Genomic DNA, 13,301 nt, shown 5'->3' with positions numbered 1-13,301 from the left:
AGTGCGAGGATGGAGGATCCCAGCTTCCCTCCCTTGCTCCCCAACCTCAGGGGAGAGCCAGAGGTGCTGGCAGGGTCACTTCTTGGGAAGGGAACTGCAGTAACGGCTAAAGCGCTGCTGGCAGAGGACACTTTGAGGATGTGCGGAGTTCTCGGGGTCCCCGCGGGAGATGGAGCCGTCCCCCCGCGCATCCCCGCCGCCCAGGGACGGGGTATGGCGGGGCTGGGCCGGGGCGGGCCGGGGCGGGCCGGGGGCGGTCGGATGTCGGCCCCATAAAAGCTCGGTGCCACCGGCGGCCGCGGGCGCGGCGGAGGGATGCGGGCGGCCGTGGCGGTGTCGCTGTCGCTGTGCTGGCTCTGGGCGGCGGGGCACAGCCTGCCCCGGCTCCGCCTGTCCTACCGCGGTGAGCCGGGCCGGGGGCACCTGCTGTGGGCCGGGGGGGCTGTCCACGGAGGGGTGTCCTCAGGGTCCCCCCTCCGGGACCCTGGGGGCTTGGGGAGCCTCAGCTGCGGGCGCCGCGTCCGGAGTACGGGGTTTTTTTGGTGCGGTTGGTGGGCAAATTGTGCTGGGGGCTCGGGCTGGGGTTTCGGTGGGTGGCTGCCCGGCACCCTCCGCTCCCCACGCGGGACGTGGGGACCGCCGAGGAGAAGGAGGAGGAAGAGGGGAGCCGGGTGACGGGGACAGGGGTTGTGCCGCCGGGCTCCGCGCCAGCCCCGCTGCTTCCCCTGGGGGATCGTCTCCCACGTGGGGTGCGGGGAAACTGAGGCGCGGCAGTGTTCTGGCCCCGGCACGCTTTCTCTTGTGTTTTGGGGGGGTGCTGCGGTGCGTGGGTGGTCCCCTGGCGTGGTGGGCGCTCAGCATCCTGCCCTCGGCTGGGTGGGTGGGTCCCCGGGCTGCACCCTCCGAGCCCCGTGGCGCTGGGGTGCGGGTGCTGGGGTGCCGGGGCCCCTCGGGGGGCTGCGGGGGCAGTGCTTGGTTTTAATTAAAACTCTCCTTGTGATCCTGCTCTGGCTCGCCGCATCCCCCGCCCTGCCAACCTAATCCACGGGCTGCTCCTGCCAAACTTGACAGAGCCTGCGGCGCCCCAATCTCCTCCTGGCCTCAAAGCAATGAACCTGCTCTAAAAAAATTAACATAAAATAAATTACATAATGTGTATCTTCCCCCTTCCCAGAAGGGGGAAAGTCCTGGGCAACCCAGCACTTCCAGAGCCCCGGGGGCTGCAGTGCCAGGGGAAAATTTGCTCCTCTGCTGCCTGGGCTAGGGGTTCCCGGGTCTGGCTGCATCCCCTGCTCTGTCCTGGGGCACAGCAGGTGACCCCAGGGGCTGCCTCTCTGTTGAACGGGAAACTGAGGCACGCAGTGCCCCCCACCCCCTTGTCCTGAGAGTCTGGGATGGCTCGTGATGCGATCCGGTGTCCTCAGGTTGGGTTTGGCAGCAGAGCGAGGAGATTTGAGGTCTCAGCAGGGGTGAATCGTGGGGCTCAGGGTCTGGCTCAGTGCCTGATCCACTCCAGCGCAAAGTCCAGCCGTGCGGGGCCGTTTCCCAGGTGCGAGGAGCTGCCCCGGGGCGGGGTGGAAGCTCCTCTCAGCCTCCCACGGAGAATGAGCCACCTTTGGAAGATTTTTTTTTTTTTTCCTTAAGCTGATTATTCTGTTCGTCTTCCAAATTGGAAACAGAAACTGAAATTTCCCATGAAACAAATTCTGCCACCGCCTTCTCCCCGGGGGAAGAAAAAAAAAAAAGAAAATTTCAATTAAAAACATTAGCGCCTCGGAAATTAAACCCGTGGTGAGCTGAAGCTGTTTCTGCAGAGCTCCTCGACCTGGGCTCTGCGTGGCTCTGAGGTGACTTTGGGGGGTGACAAGGGCAGTGCTGTGGGTGCAAGGATGGCCATGTACCCAGCCTCACACTTCAAGCCACCCTTTTCCTTTTGTTTTGACTTCCAACAATGGCTCATGTGAGAGGGGACAGAGCATTTTGCTGTTGTGTGGAGCAGAAGCATTGCCCTGTGCTCTTTGCTGTCCCTCCCGAGGGACCCCCACTTGTGGGGTGGCTCCCGTGGGAGCCCCACCCTGGGGTAAAGGTGTCCCAGGAATGGATGGGGGGGCATGGCAAGGGGCTGTTCCCTGGGGAGGTTAAGATGAAGGTGCCCTGAGCCAGTGTAACCCGAGGCACAGGAGGAATTCACCAGGTCTGGGGGAGAAGGGGAAGCCTTGCCTGAAACAATAAAAGGAGCCCGACGACTTGGCCAATGTTGTTCTGAGCTGGGAAAATATTATTGCTGGGCAAGAATAGAAGGAGACGACAGCATTTTCCTGGGCTGTACCCAGTGATACGGGAGGACCTGATGCTGGGAGGACACAGGGAGGGGGGTACCAGACTGGGTGGAGGGGCCAGCAGTGCCCAGAGCCAGCTCTGCTTGCAGGCACAGGGGTCTTCCCGATGAGAATGGAGCCACTGGAGCTGTATCCTCCGCGCCACTGGCATCACCAGTTCGGGCACTGGGACTGCCCTTGAGCAGGATGGGGTGTGTGGTGGGGTGAAGGTGTCTGTTGTCCCCTGCTGGGGATGGACCTTGTCTCCCTTGCAGGGCCTAGAAGACACATTTCCCACCAGGATGAGGCATTGCGTCTCTGGCAACCTCCTGGCTGGAAGTGACAAATGTCCCCCCAGCAAGAGCAGGACTTGGCACCCCAGTGTCCTGACCTGTGCCAACTGGGCTTGTCCCAGCACCACCTCCCTTCTCACGGGGACATGTGGGAGATGCTCGGGCTGGGTGTTTCCCTGGGGTTAGCAGCAGTGGCTGGCAGTCTTCCGGGCCGGAGGGTGTTTGGGGACAGAGCTGTGCTCATCAATGGCACTTTGTCCTCCTCCTCCTTCTCCATCTGGCAGTCACAGTGGCCTGGCCTGGGGTCGGGATGGGTTTTCAGAGCCCCATGGAGCTGAGCCATTCCCTCTGGCCTTCTCCCTCTGGCAGCTGTGGCAGCTGTGTGGGCGCCACTGTGCCAGCTTGGTGACCCTGGAAGTCATTTCCCACCGGAAACCAGTCGAGCCACTGCCCCCGCCTCATTGTCACTGTGAGGGTCCCCTTGGCATCGCATGAGATTCAGGCTTGGACCTGCTCTGGGGGCTTTGACTGTCAGACTGTGTTGCTTTGAGATGTGATGTCCATCCTAGGGATGCAGTACCCCCATGCTGGTGCCTCTCCCCAGGTGCCTGGGGTGGAAGCGTCCCTGTCAGTGAGTTCTGGTGGTGGTGGCAGTGGCGGGCTTTGTGTGGCAGTTTCCCCATGGCACTGGCTGTGTGCCTGCTATTGTGTCCTTGGCTGGCACCCAGCAGGGACAGGACCTGCTTTCTGCCCACCCCATGTCCGGTCTCACCACCATCCCAGCCCCGTGTGAGCCCAGCCGGGGCTGATGGCACAGCCCAGCTCGCGGTGGCACGGCCTCAGCAGGAGTCTGGGGTGGTTCAGCCAAACCTTGCTGGGGGTGGCAGCTCTGCCTGGGACCTTGCTGCTTTTTGGCTCTGCAGCTTCATCCTTGGCTGGCAGGGAGAAGAGCACTCCAGCCAGGTTGAGGCTGGGATGTCCATGCCTCTGGGAAGGGATGGTGACATGCTGCAGTCCAGAGTGGCTGTGAGCGGCTCTGCTGACTCCAGGACAACTGCATGATATTCAGAAGCAGCAGCTCAGAGGAACCCTTGGTGCTGGGATGGCTCCTGCTGATGCTTTCATCTCTTCCTGGCAGAGCTTTTAGGCACCAACCGCTCCGTCCTCTTCTTTGGTCACCGCGGCTTCCTGGGTTTCCGCTCCCTCTACCTGGATGAGTATCGCGACCGGCTCTTCATCGGGGGGAAGGATGTGCTCTACTCCCTGCTCCTGGACAGGACCAGTGCAGATGCCAAGGAGGTGAGCTGGGTCCTGCTGAGCACCCTGGAGTCTCTGTCCCCACACTGTGGACCAGTCAGTGCCCAACTGAGCCAGGCCAAGTCACTCTGAAACAAGACCTGCCCTGGGGATGGCCTCATCTCAAGTGCCTCAAAATTATTCCATAAACTTGTAGAGCCTGGCAAGGGCAGGCTGGCTGTGGTGTCTGGAGGGCAATTAGCTGGCAATTAGTCATGATCATCAGCCTCAGAGACTGATGGTACCGCCCACCAGTGATTTCTGGGTATTGAGCATTGTTTTGGACCCCAGTCTTCTAAAAAACTGTCATTGGGAGGTTGAGTGCTGCCCATCACCATCTGGGCATCCCCTTCACGGGCCAAATATTCAGTTGAAAGCCTGCAGAGACAAGGAGCTAAAGGGATCCATCATTGCAAGAAGTTGTGGCAGGGTTCAGCCAGCAAAGCCCCCAGATCTCTCCTGCTTCCTTGGTGGGAGAGGTGGTGGACCAAAGTGATGGTGCGGGTGGTGGCTCCCCTCCTCTTTCACCCTCTCCACTTTTACTTTTTGTTTTTCAAACACAGCTCTGGGCTGTTTCTAGCTGAAGAAAGAGGAGGAGGAAATGAAGTGCCCCTCGGTGTGCTGGGTCACTGCGGTGGGGTCAAGGGCTTGTGTACCCAAGCTGCCCTTGGTCTGAGAGCTGCTAAAGGCTGTGGGGGACATGGACTCCATCACTCCTGCTGTCCCCTGGGCACCCTTTCCCCAGGCCACCCACAGGCCCACCCCCTTCCAGTCCAGCTCCAGCCATCCCCAGCATGACCACCCCAATCCAGCCCAGCTGCGGGCTGTTACTGCCAGGACGCATCTCCCCAGGAGGAAGGGTCCTGCCTGGGGTTGTAGGGTGGGAGTCCTGGGCTGGGTGGGTTCCAGGGAGCTGTGGTCCCTTTCTCTGTCCCTTTCCCCATCCCCTTGCCATTGGCAGCCTGGGGATGTGGATTTGCATGGCGGGGTCCCTGCTGTCCCCTCTCCCTGCTCCAACAGACCCTTTGTGTTCCAGATCCATTGGCCACCCCGCCCTGGGCAGACGGAGGAGTGTTTTCGAAAGGGGAAGGACCCAGGGGTGAGTCTCTCCCCATGTAGGGGTCCCCTTGTGCCAGATGGCTCCCCCCATGTTTGGGCTGTTGTCACCTGCCAGGGATGGCCCCCTGGAGCTCAGGGGACAGTTAATCCTGGTGCACGAGGGAAACTGAGGCAGGGAGTCAGTGGCCAATCCTGGCTATGCAAGAGGCTCGCTCCAGGCTCTGGAAATCCTGTCTCGGTGGCTCTGCTCAGCCCCATGGCCACAGAGTGGTGGTCAGTGTGTCCCAGTGTGGCTGCACGAGCAGGCAGGGATACCTGGGCTTTGGGACCCAAGCTTGGAGGGACAAAAATCCCCATGCTGTGCTCCAGACCCCAGCAACACTGCCTGGCCCATTCTGGCTGTCTCCAATGGTGGGAAATCTGTAACTGGCTCAGGTTTGGTGACCTTGTTCCCTAAACCTTACCCCTCTTTGCGTCCCCCTGCCCTGATATGAAGCAGGACTGTGGCGGGGCGAAAGTCCCCAAGGCTCCCCTGGCCCAGACAAATTGCTCCCAGGAGTCCCTGTTCTGCTCTCTGTGTTTATTTTACCAGCTCTCACCGACAGATCCAAGCCAGGGCAGGCTCAACTTTTTATTTTCCTTGAACATATATTTTTTTTCACTTGCTATTTTAGAGGCTCTTTGCAAAGGGAAAATAAACAGCAGGAAGCTGGGAACCCCCGGGGCGGCTCGGCAGCGGTGTTCCCAGCAGATGAGGGGCCTCGCATCCCGCTGTGGAGGGGACAATGGAGGGCAGGCAGGGCTGGCGCTGGCCAGGGGGAGCTGCCAAGCTAATGGTGGAGAAGGATGGGAGCCCTTTTCCAGTGGGAACTGCCAGGAGATAATGTGCAAAGTCAGAGGTGGCAGGTCTCCAGCCCTGGGGGTGTCATTGCTGTCATCCCCCAGAGAAGGGGACACTTCCAGACAGCAGCGACCAGGGCTGTTCTGGAGGCAGCCCAGGATGCCTGTGGGTCTCTGTCTCTGTCTCCACTGTTTCCTCCTTTTGTTTCATCCCTGGCGTAAGCAGGAACATGACGGGGAAGGATGTCCCTGCATCTGGTCACGTCCTGGGCGCCAGGGGCTTGGGGCAGGGTTTGGAGCTTGCTGGGCAGGTGACATTGCTCCCCTGGCTAGCGTGGGCTGTGTGACAGGGTGAGTGCACAGGTGCCTGCGGGCAGGAGATGCCCAGGTGGCAGCTGGATCCCGTGAGGGTCCCCTGGGATGCTCTTGCAGCAGGAGGACCAGTAAAAAGCCCTGTCTTTTTGCAGTGGGCTGGGGATCACCCAGATGAAGTCCATACAAGCCCTGTCAGTGGGCACAAGCTGCCACCCCAGATCTCTGGCACCAGGCTGGAGGCAGGGAGCCAGGGCTGGGGCTCACCCACTGTCGTAGGGCCCTAGACAGAGGCAGGGGGCTGGGGGTGGACAAGGCACCAATACCCTGTGACCCTTCCTCTCCTGTGCTGTCCCCCCAGACTGACTGTGCCAACTATGTCCGTGTGCTGCATCCCTACAACCGGACACACTTGCTGGCCTGCGGGACGGGTGCCTTCCACCCCATGTGCACCTTTGTCTACGTGGGACACCGTGGCGAGGTAGGGCGGCATCCCCAGCAGGAGACCCCTGGAATGTAGATCCCCATTGCCTGCCTCTCTCCTGAGGGGCCTTGGGACTGCGTGGGGATGCTGGATGTGGAGTTTGCTCTACCCTGAATACTGGTGGGGGGGGAGTGTCAGGAACCAGCTCCCTGTAGTCCCTTTGTCCTTCTGCTGCCCCCTGTCCAGCTTTCCCATCTGTCTGGCCTGGCATTCCCTTTACAGACATGTCCCCAGGGGCTAGTGTCCTGCCAGGGGCTGAGGTGGGGGTGGCATTTTCTCCTCTCCCAGCTAACTGCTCATAAATCAAGCTGGCTGGGGTGGAATGGCAGGACACCCCTCAGAGCCCTCCTCACAGCCTGGCCCTGCCTGGGCAGCAGGAGCTCTGCCTGTACCGTGGTGACTCCGACTAGGCAGGCGGGCGAGCAGTGGAGCTGGTGGGTCCCTTTGGACCCTCATGGTATCAGGCTTGCCTCAAAAAGTGTGGGTCCTGCTTCCAGATGATCCTTTGGGTGCACTGAGTGAGGTGCAAGTCAGGCAGGGACCAGAGCTGGCCTCTGCATGCCCAGGCACAGCCTGGGGCTCACCTGGCTGCTGCCCTCCCCAGCACACCTTCAGCCTGGACCCCGCCAGCGTGGAGAGTGGCCGGGGCAGGTGCCCGCACGAGCCCAGCTGTGCTTTCGCCAGCACCATCATCGGTGGGTTGTCTTCCTCACGATCTGGGAGCCTCTGGGGTGTGGGCCAGGGATGGTCCCTGTGCCAGCTGGGTGTTTTTGCAGGTGGGGAGCTGTACGCCGGCCTCACCGCAGATTTCCTGGGACGCGATCCCGGTGTTTTCCGCAGCATGGGGACCCGCTCCGCCCTGCGCACAGAGGTGGACCAGCGCTTACTCAACGGTAACAGCTTCCCTCTGCTCCTCCATTCCCCCCAGCAGGGCTAATGCCAGGGACCACAAACCTTATGGTGGCCAGAGCATCTGTGGCCATAGTGCAGCATCCCCCGTGCCAGCTAAGAGCAGGGAAAGGCACCAGGGCAGCAAGGTCTGGGGGTGCTCCTGGCTGGCATCTGGCCCCAGCATGGTGTGGGGTCTGGAGGTGGTGGCTGTGCCCTCTGTCCCCACCTGACGTGGCTGGCTCTTGCTCGTAGATCCCAAATTTGTGGCAGCCCACTTGATCCCAGACAACGATGACCGGGACGATGACAAAGCCTACTTCTTCTTCACCGAGAAGGTGGTGGAGGCAGACAGCAAGGAGCACGCCATCGTCAGCCGTGTGGGGCGTGTCTGCGTGGTGAGATGCTGGTGGGGACTGCGGGGGACAGGGATGCACCAAGTCACAGCAGTGGCCCTGATGCTCCCTGTCCCTGCAGAATGATGCTGGTGGCCAGAGAGTGCTGGTCAACAAGTGGAGTACCTTCAACAAAGCCCGGCTGGTGTGCTCTGTCCCCGGCCCTGGTGGCATCGACACCTACTTTGATGAGCTGGGTAAGGGGCACGTGGAGCTGTACTGCACCGGGGCTAGTCACTTAGTTGGTGGCTGGTCACTTAGTTGGAATCCAGGAAAAAAAACATGCTCTCATTACCAGAGGATGTCTTCTTGCTGAGGACGAAGGATGGGAAGAGCCCAGAGATCTATGCCCTCTTCAGCACTGTCAGGTGAGTGGTCCAGCTCCAGTCTCTGGGGATATCCAGCTGCAGCTGCCCATGACCTGCCCTGTCACTGTCACCAATGGTTGCTGGCTGCTCCCCTGGTCTGCACAGGGATGTCGGTGCTCCCGCTGCCAGCAGTGCCAAGCATGGCTCTGCTCAACCCATTCTCCATCCCCTTTCAGCCACATTTTCCGGGGCTCTGCTGTCTGTGTGTACCGCATGGCCGACATCCGGGAGGTCTTCAACGGGCCCTTTGCCCACCGGGAGAGCCCCCACCACCGGTGGGGTGCCTATGAGGGCAGGGTGCCCTACCCACGGCCGGGCGTGGTGAGTGACTCCCAGGAACTCCAGGTCCCCTCTGCTCTTTTGGGATGGTGGTGGGGCCATCCCCCATCTTCTCACCTCCTGGAGAGGTCAGCTGGTGGTTTGCCAAGGTCTGGCAAAGGGGTGGAAAAGATGGATTCCATACTGGAAGGCAGAGAGGGACCCAAACCAGCTCTGAGGGGCAATGGAGGGGGAAGGAGGGATGGGTGCTGGGGTGGCTGGGCTGAGCTGGTCTCCTCTTGCCCCGCAGTGTCCCAGCAAGACAACCAACCAGCCCCGGCGGCAGTACGGCACCACCAAGGACTTCCCCGACGAGGTGCTGCACTTCGCCCGCGCCCACCCCCTCATGTACAAGCCCGTGTACCCCCGGCACCGCCGGCCCCTCCTCGTGAGCACCGACCTGCCCCACCGGCTGCGCCAGCTCGTGGTGGACAGGGTGGAGGCCGAGGATGGGCAGCACGACATCCTCTTCCTCGGGACAGGTGAGCAGCAGGAGCAGAGTGCAGGAAGGAGCCCCGGAGCTGGGGCTCCCAGGGCTGTGTGATGCAGGGTGCTCACACCCATCCTCCCTGGCCCCCAGATGCTGGCTCAGTGCTGAAGGTGGTGGTCCTGCAGAAGACAAGCTCAGCTACAACTGAGGAAGTCATCTTGGAGGAACTGCAGGTTTTTAAGGTGACGTTTACTACCCCATGTGTAAGGGAGGGGGCAGTGGGGTGGGCTCAGGTTGGGCACACACATGGGGATGGAGGCTCGGGGCTGTCACTGAGTTGTTGGTCACTGGAAGGTCTTGAGGCTGTGGGGGCAGAGGGTGGCTGGGGGTATTTTCACCCTCCACAAGACATTCCTGATGCTCTGCCAAGTCCTGGTGGCTCTGAATGAGCTGGGCTGCCCCGTGGTGAGGATTATGCCAGCCCGATGACCACTCCCCTCCCCTACAGATGCCTGTGCCCATCACGCAGATGGAGATCTCCGTCAAGCGTGTGAGTACAGACACGGCTTGGCCATGGGCAGGTGACCAGCTGTGGTCACTAGCCTCTCAAAGCTGTGTAGTGCTTGCCCTGGGGTGTCCCGGTTGGGCCCCCAGGTGCTGAGCCCATGGGGGTTGCCAACATCACCACCTTGGTGCTGTTCCCCCAGCAAACGCTCTACGTGGGCTCCAGCCTGGGGGTGGCCCAGGTGCGGCTGCACCAGTGTGACTCCTACGGCACTGGTTGTGCCGAGTGCTGCCTGGCCAGGGATCCCTACTGCGCCTGGGATGGCACTGCCTGCACCCACTACCAGCCCTCTGGCAAGCGCCGCCAGCGCCGCCAGGACGCCCGCCACAGCAACCCTGCACACCAGTGTCTGGACCAGAACCTGACTGGTGAGAGACTGGGGGCCCGCAGGGCTGAGGGGCTCCTCCAGGTGCCCCAAGATGTCCTGACATCCACAGCCCTAGCACACAGAGGGGCTTGTGGCCGTTCCATGTGGGCACTCTCACCTGCCCATCTCATAGACCAGACCAAGAGAAGGTGGGTGCTGCTGGGGCTGGGGCTGTCCTCTGGGAGAGAAGGGGATGAAGCCACACGGTGGCCAAGGGGGGCTGACGCCTGGGCAAGTGGAAGCCTGGCTCTGCTCTCCCTGTGAGTCTGTGCCTGTCTTTGCCCCAGTGGATGATTTTGAGAGCGTTGAGGAGAAGGTGCTTTATGGGGCAGAGGACAACAGCACGTTCCTGGAGTGCGTGCCCCGGTCCCCGCAGGCCAGCGTGCAGTGGTTTGTCCAGAGGCCCCCTGACGAGCAACGGGATGAGGTGAGGCTCCCCTGGCCCTGTTCCCCTTGTGGGCACACGGGAGGGGTGTGGGGCCAGACCTGGACACCCCCAGCCTCGCGGTGGCCGACAGGTGAAGACGGACGAGCGCATCCTGCAGACGGAGCACGGGCTGCTTTTCCGCAAGCTGCACCGGCACGACGCCGGCACCTACTACTGCAAAACGCTGGAGCACGGCTTCACCCGGACCGTGTCCAAGACCGCCCTGGAGGTGATCGCCAGCGAGCAGTTGGCACACACCGTGCCCCGAGGGCGAGGGGACGAGCTCCCACACCTGCTCTGCCCCGAGCCCTGGCTGGTGCCACACGCTCCCAAAACCTGGTTCAAGGACATCATGCACCTCATCAGCTCCCAAAACCCACGGCGGGTGGAGGAGTACTGTGCCCGCCTCTGGTGCAGCAGCCGCCCCCACCACCGCAAGAGCAAACTGGCCCAGGCCAAGCTGGTCCTGGCTGGTGTGGACGTGGCCAAGAAGGGACGGACGGCCAAACCCCACAGCGAGAGGAACCGTGTGCCCCGGCAAGCACCGCCTGCTTAGAGAGGGCAGGGTAATGGACGTGGGGCAGCCACAGGCAAGTACCAGCTCCCCGTGCTGCTGGTGGCCCCGGGGGCATCTTGCCCTGGTGGGTGGCTTGCAGCGCTGCCAGCCTAGTCCCCATGGCCGGAGTGGATGGATGGGTCCCTGTTACTCTCAGTGGCTGCAGGGTCACCTCACAAACAGGCGGTGAGGTGGGACTCGTTGGCCCCTCCTTGCTCTCGCAGGTGATGTAGCAGGTGGGGGCTGTAGTCCCTGGGTGGGGTGGGGCACGGTGGCATGGTGCCACCCAGGCCATGCTATCACCCAGATGCTGGCTGGATCCCTCCGTGAATAATGGGGCCGAGTGTGGTGCCTTGGGGAGCGGTTGATGGCTCCAGGCTCTTTCCACACCAGCACAGAGCCTGGGGAAGATGATGCCTGCTCGTATGGGGGCAAAACCAGCATCATCCCAAAAAGCCTCTGTGTGCATGAGGAGCCCTGTCACCCGCTGTGCCTGGGGAGCCGCAGCTGTGCTGTGTCACCCAGGGCATACCCTGGGGGACAGGGCTCCTTCCTCCCTTCTCTTGGCACTGGGACACACTCAGCAGTGCCACCCTGTTCCTGGGTGCAGCTCCCCACTTCTCTGTCCGTCCCACAGCCACAATTTTAGGGCTGGACAGGGTTGGGGAGAACAGCAAACAGCTGTGGCAGGTTAGACCTGTTCCTGGGTAAACACTGGGAGAGGCACTGATGCCACCACCGCTGTCACTGTGCCCAGGTGGGAGAAGGGACAGGCAGAAGGCAGCCCCAGCACAGTCTGGGGGGCTGCACCACAGCCGGGGTGGTTTCTGCTGGTTGGTTGTCCTGCAGGGGCATGGGTGGGACGTGGCTGGTTTGGGTGAGCTCCTGCTGCCTGGGGGATCTAAACCAGCAGCCAGGGCCTCCCCCAAACACAGGGGTTGGGGGTAGGTGTCTAGAGGGCACCTCCAGGCTGCCAGCGAGGTGTTCTTGCTTTCCTCACCCGACATGAGCTCACTCACGGTCAGCCCAGGGTGATAAAGATCTGCCCCTTCCTGAGGCAGGGCAGCCCCACACAATGGTGTGAACCGCGGCCCCGCCGGGACGGGCATTGTTCGGAGCTGGAGGAACGGGAAAGAAAAATAATAATAATAATAATAATTAAAAGGCCCTAAATAGCTCACACAAAGCCAGGTCCTGATATCATCTCTCCTCCCTGTGTGTGTGTGTTTGTGTTTCTGCTGCAGCAGCGGCTCCCCGGGAGCAAAGTCCCTCGGCAGCACTGCCCCATCCCACAGAGACAGGTTGGGGGTCCTGGCCTCCTTCTCCAGCTCCCTGTCCCACCTCTTCTGCAAACTCCGTGTGTCTCCTGCGATGGGAGAGCAGTGGTGGGGCTGGCAGGCTGGGACATGTCCTGTACGGAGGGGAGTAGCGCTGATTTATGGGGCCAGGCGGGAGCCAAGCACGTGGATTTGGATAATCGCAGGCCTGAGTGGCACAGGAGAACAACAGCCAGCAAGCAGAGACAAGGAGGGAGCTGGGTGCAAAGCCAGAAATGAGAGACAGGAGTCTGATTCCTCAGGGCCCTGATTAAATAGCTCTGCAGTGCCTGCACTGACCCGTGTGGAACGCCTGCACCCTTCTGCTTCCGAGTGATGCCTGCGCTCTGCAGAGCAGGGGCTGGGCTGCCCATTGTGGGGGACACAGCAAGAGGGGCCCCGAGGGCTCTGCTGTGTATGGGACCTGAGGTGAACTGTGAGAAGCTGGAGATGGCACCAGGGCCAGCAGTGCTTCATATTGAGCAGGAAAAGAGACCAGGAGCAAACAGTCCCCCAACCAGCCAGCCCCCTTTTGGGGACCTGGTTCTCCTGGGTAGATTTACCACTAAGGCTGGAGCAGGCCTTAGTGATTTTGTCAGGGCTGCCCCACAGCATTCTGCAGGCTTCCAGCAGATGAGCAGCCAACTGAGGCAACCTGCGTCCCTAGAAACTTCCAGAGGCTGAACAACCATGACCACACCCTCATGCACCTGGGGCGTGGAAGGAGACACCGTCCCTGGGCAGACCCAGCACCGCGCACCTGGGTCTCTGCAGAGGGGGGTGAGCCCTACCTGGGCTTGGCCCTGTCCCAGGGGGGGCAGGAGTGGGATGAGGGGAGCCGGGGGGCCGGGGTGTGTGTGGGAACGGCCACAGAACAAAGCCATGGGGGGGGGACAGGCACAGCCGCCCGTCCCACTCCTATTTTTATCTCACTTCCTAAGGAAGCGCAGCGCAGGGGCGCACGCTCACCCTGGGAGCTTTCCAGCCTCTGAGGTGGCAAAAGTGGAGCTGCTGGCCGGCCCCAGCCTCGCCAGCAGCCCTCACACCTCAACACACAAGCACAGAATCA

At 61.5% G+C, this 13,301-nt stretch overlaps 1 protein-coding gene across 1 annotated transcript; it reads left to right on the top strand.

The window, feature by feature from the left end:
• Positions 1 to 315: 315 nt before the first annotated feature.
• On the top strand, positions 316 to 12,089 carry SEMA3G (semaphorin 3G). The gene is made up of 16 exons (XM_069028108.1): positions 316 to 403; positions 3,750 to 3,910; positions 4,944 to 5,006; positions 6,480 to 6,599; positions 7,207 to 7,297; positions 7,379 to 7,495; positions 7,746 to 7,888; positions 7,968 to 8,082; positions 8,184 to 8,253; positions 8,430 to 8,574; positions 8,822 to 9,053; positions 9,152 to 9,243; positions 9,510 to 9,551; positions 9,709 to 9,934; positions 10,221 to 10,360; positions 10,452 to 12,089. The coding sequence occupies exons 1-16, from the start codon at positions 316 to 318 to the stop codon at positions 10,914 to 10,916; spliced, it is 2,310 nt and encodes a 769-aa protein (XP_068884209.1). The 3' UTR covers positions 10,917 to 12,089.
• The last annotated feature ends 1,212 nt before the right edge of the window (positions 12,090 to 13,301 follow it).

This window comes from Aphelocoma coerulescens, chromosome 12 (assembly GCF_041296385.1).
Source record: "Aphelocoma coerulescens isolate FSJ_1873_10779 chromosome 12, UR_Acoe_1.0, whole genome shotgun sequence".
Lineage (NCBI taxonomy): Eukaryota > Metazoa > Chordata > Aves > Passeriformes > Corvidae > Aphelocoma > Aphelocoma coerulescens.
The sequence above is the reverse complement of the archived record's forward strand: the minus strand, read 5'-3'. Positions and strand labels throughout refer to the sequence as shown.

What these genes read in the sequence shown, in the direction of transcription:
- SEMA3G (XM_069028108.1), top strand. Translation starts at nt 316, where the DNA reads ATGCGGGCGGCCGTGGCGGTGTCGCTGTCGCTGTGCTGGCTCTGGGCG. An exon ending in GCTCCGCCTGTCCTACCGCG is followed by an intron (nt 404 to 3,749) that starts GTGAGCCGGGCC and finishes TCTTCCTGGCAG; the next exon opens with AGCTTTTAGGCACCAACCGC. An exon ending in GAAAGGGGAAGGACCCAGGG is followed by an intron (nt 5,007 to 6,479) that starts GTGAGTCTCTCC and finishes CTGTCCCCCCAG; the next exon opens with ACTGACTGTGCCAACTATGT.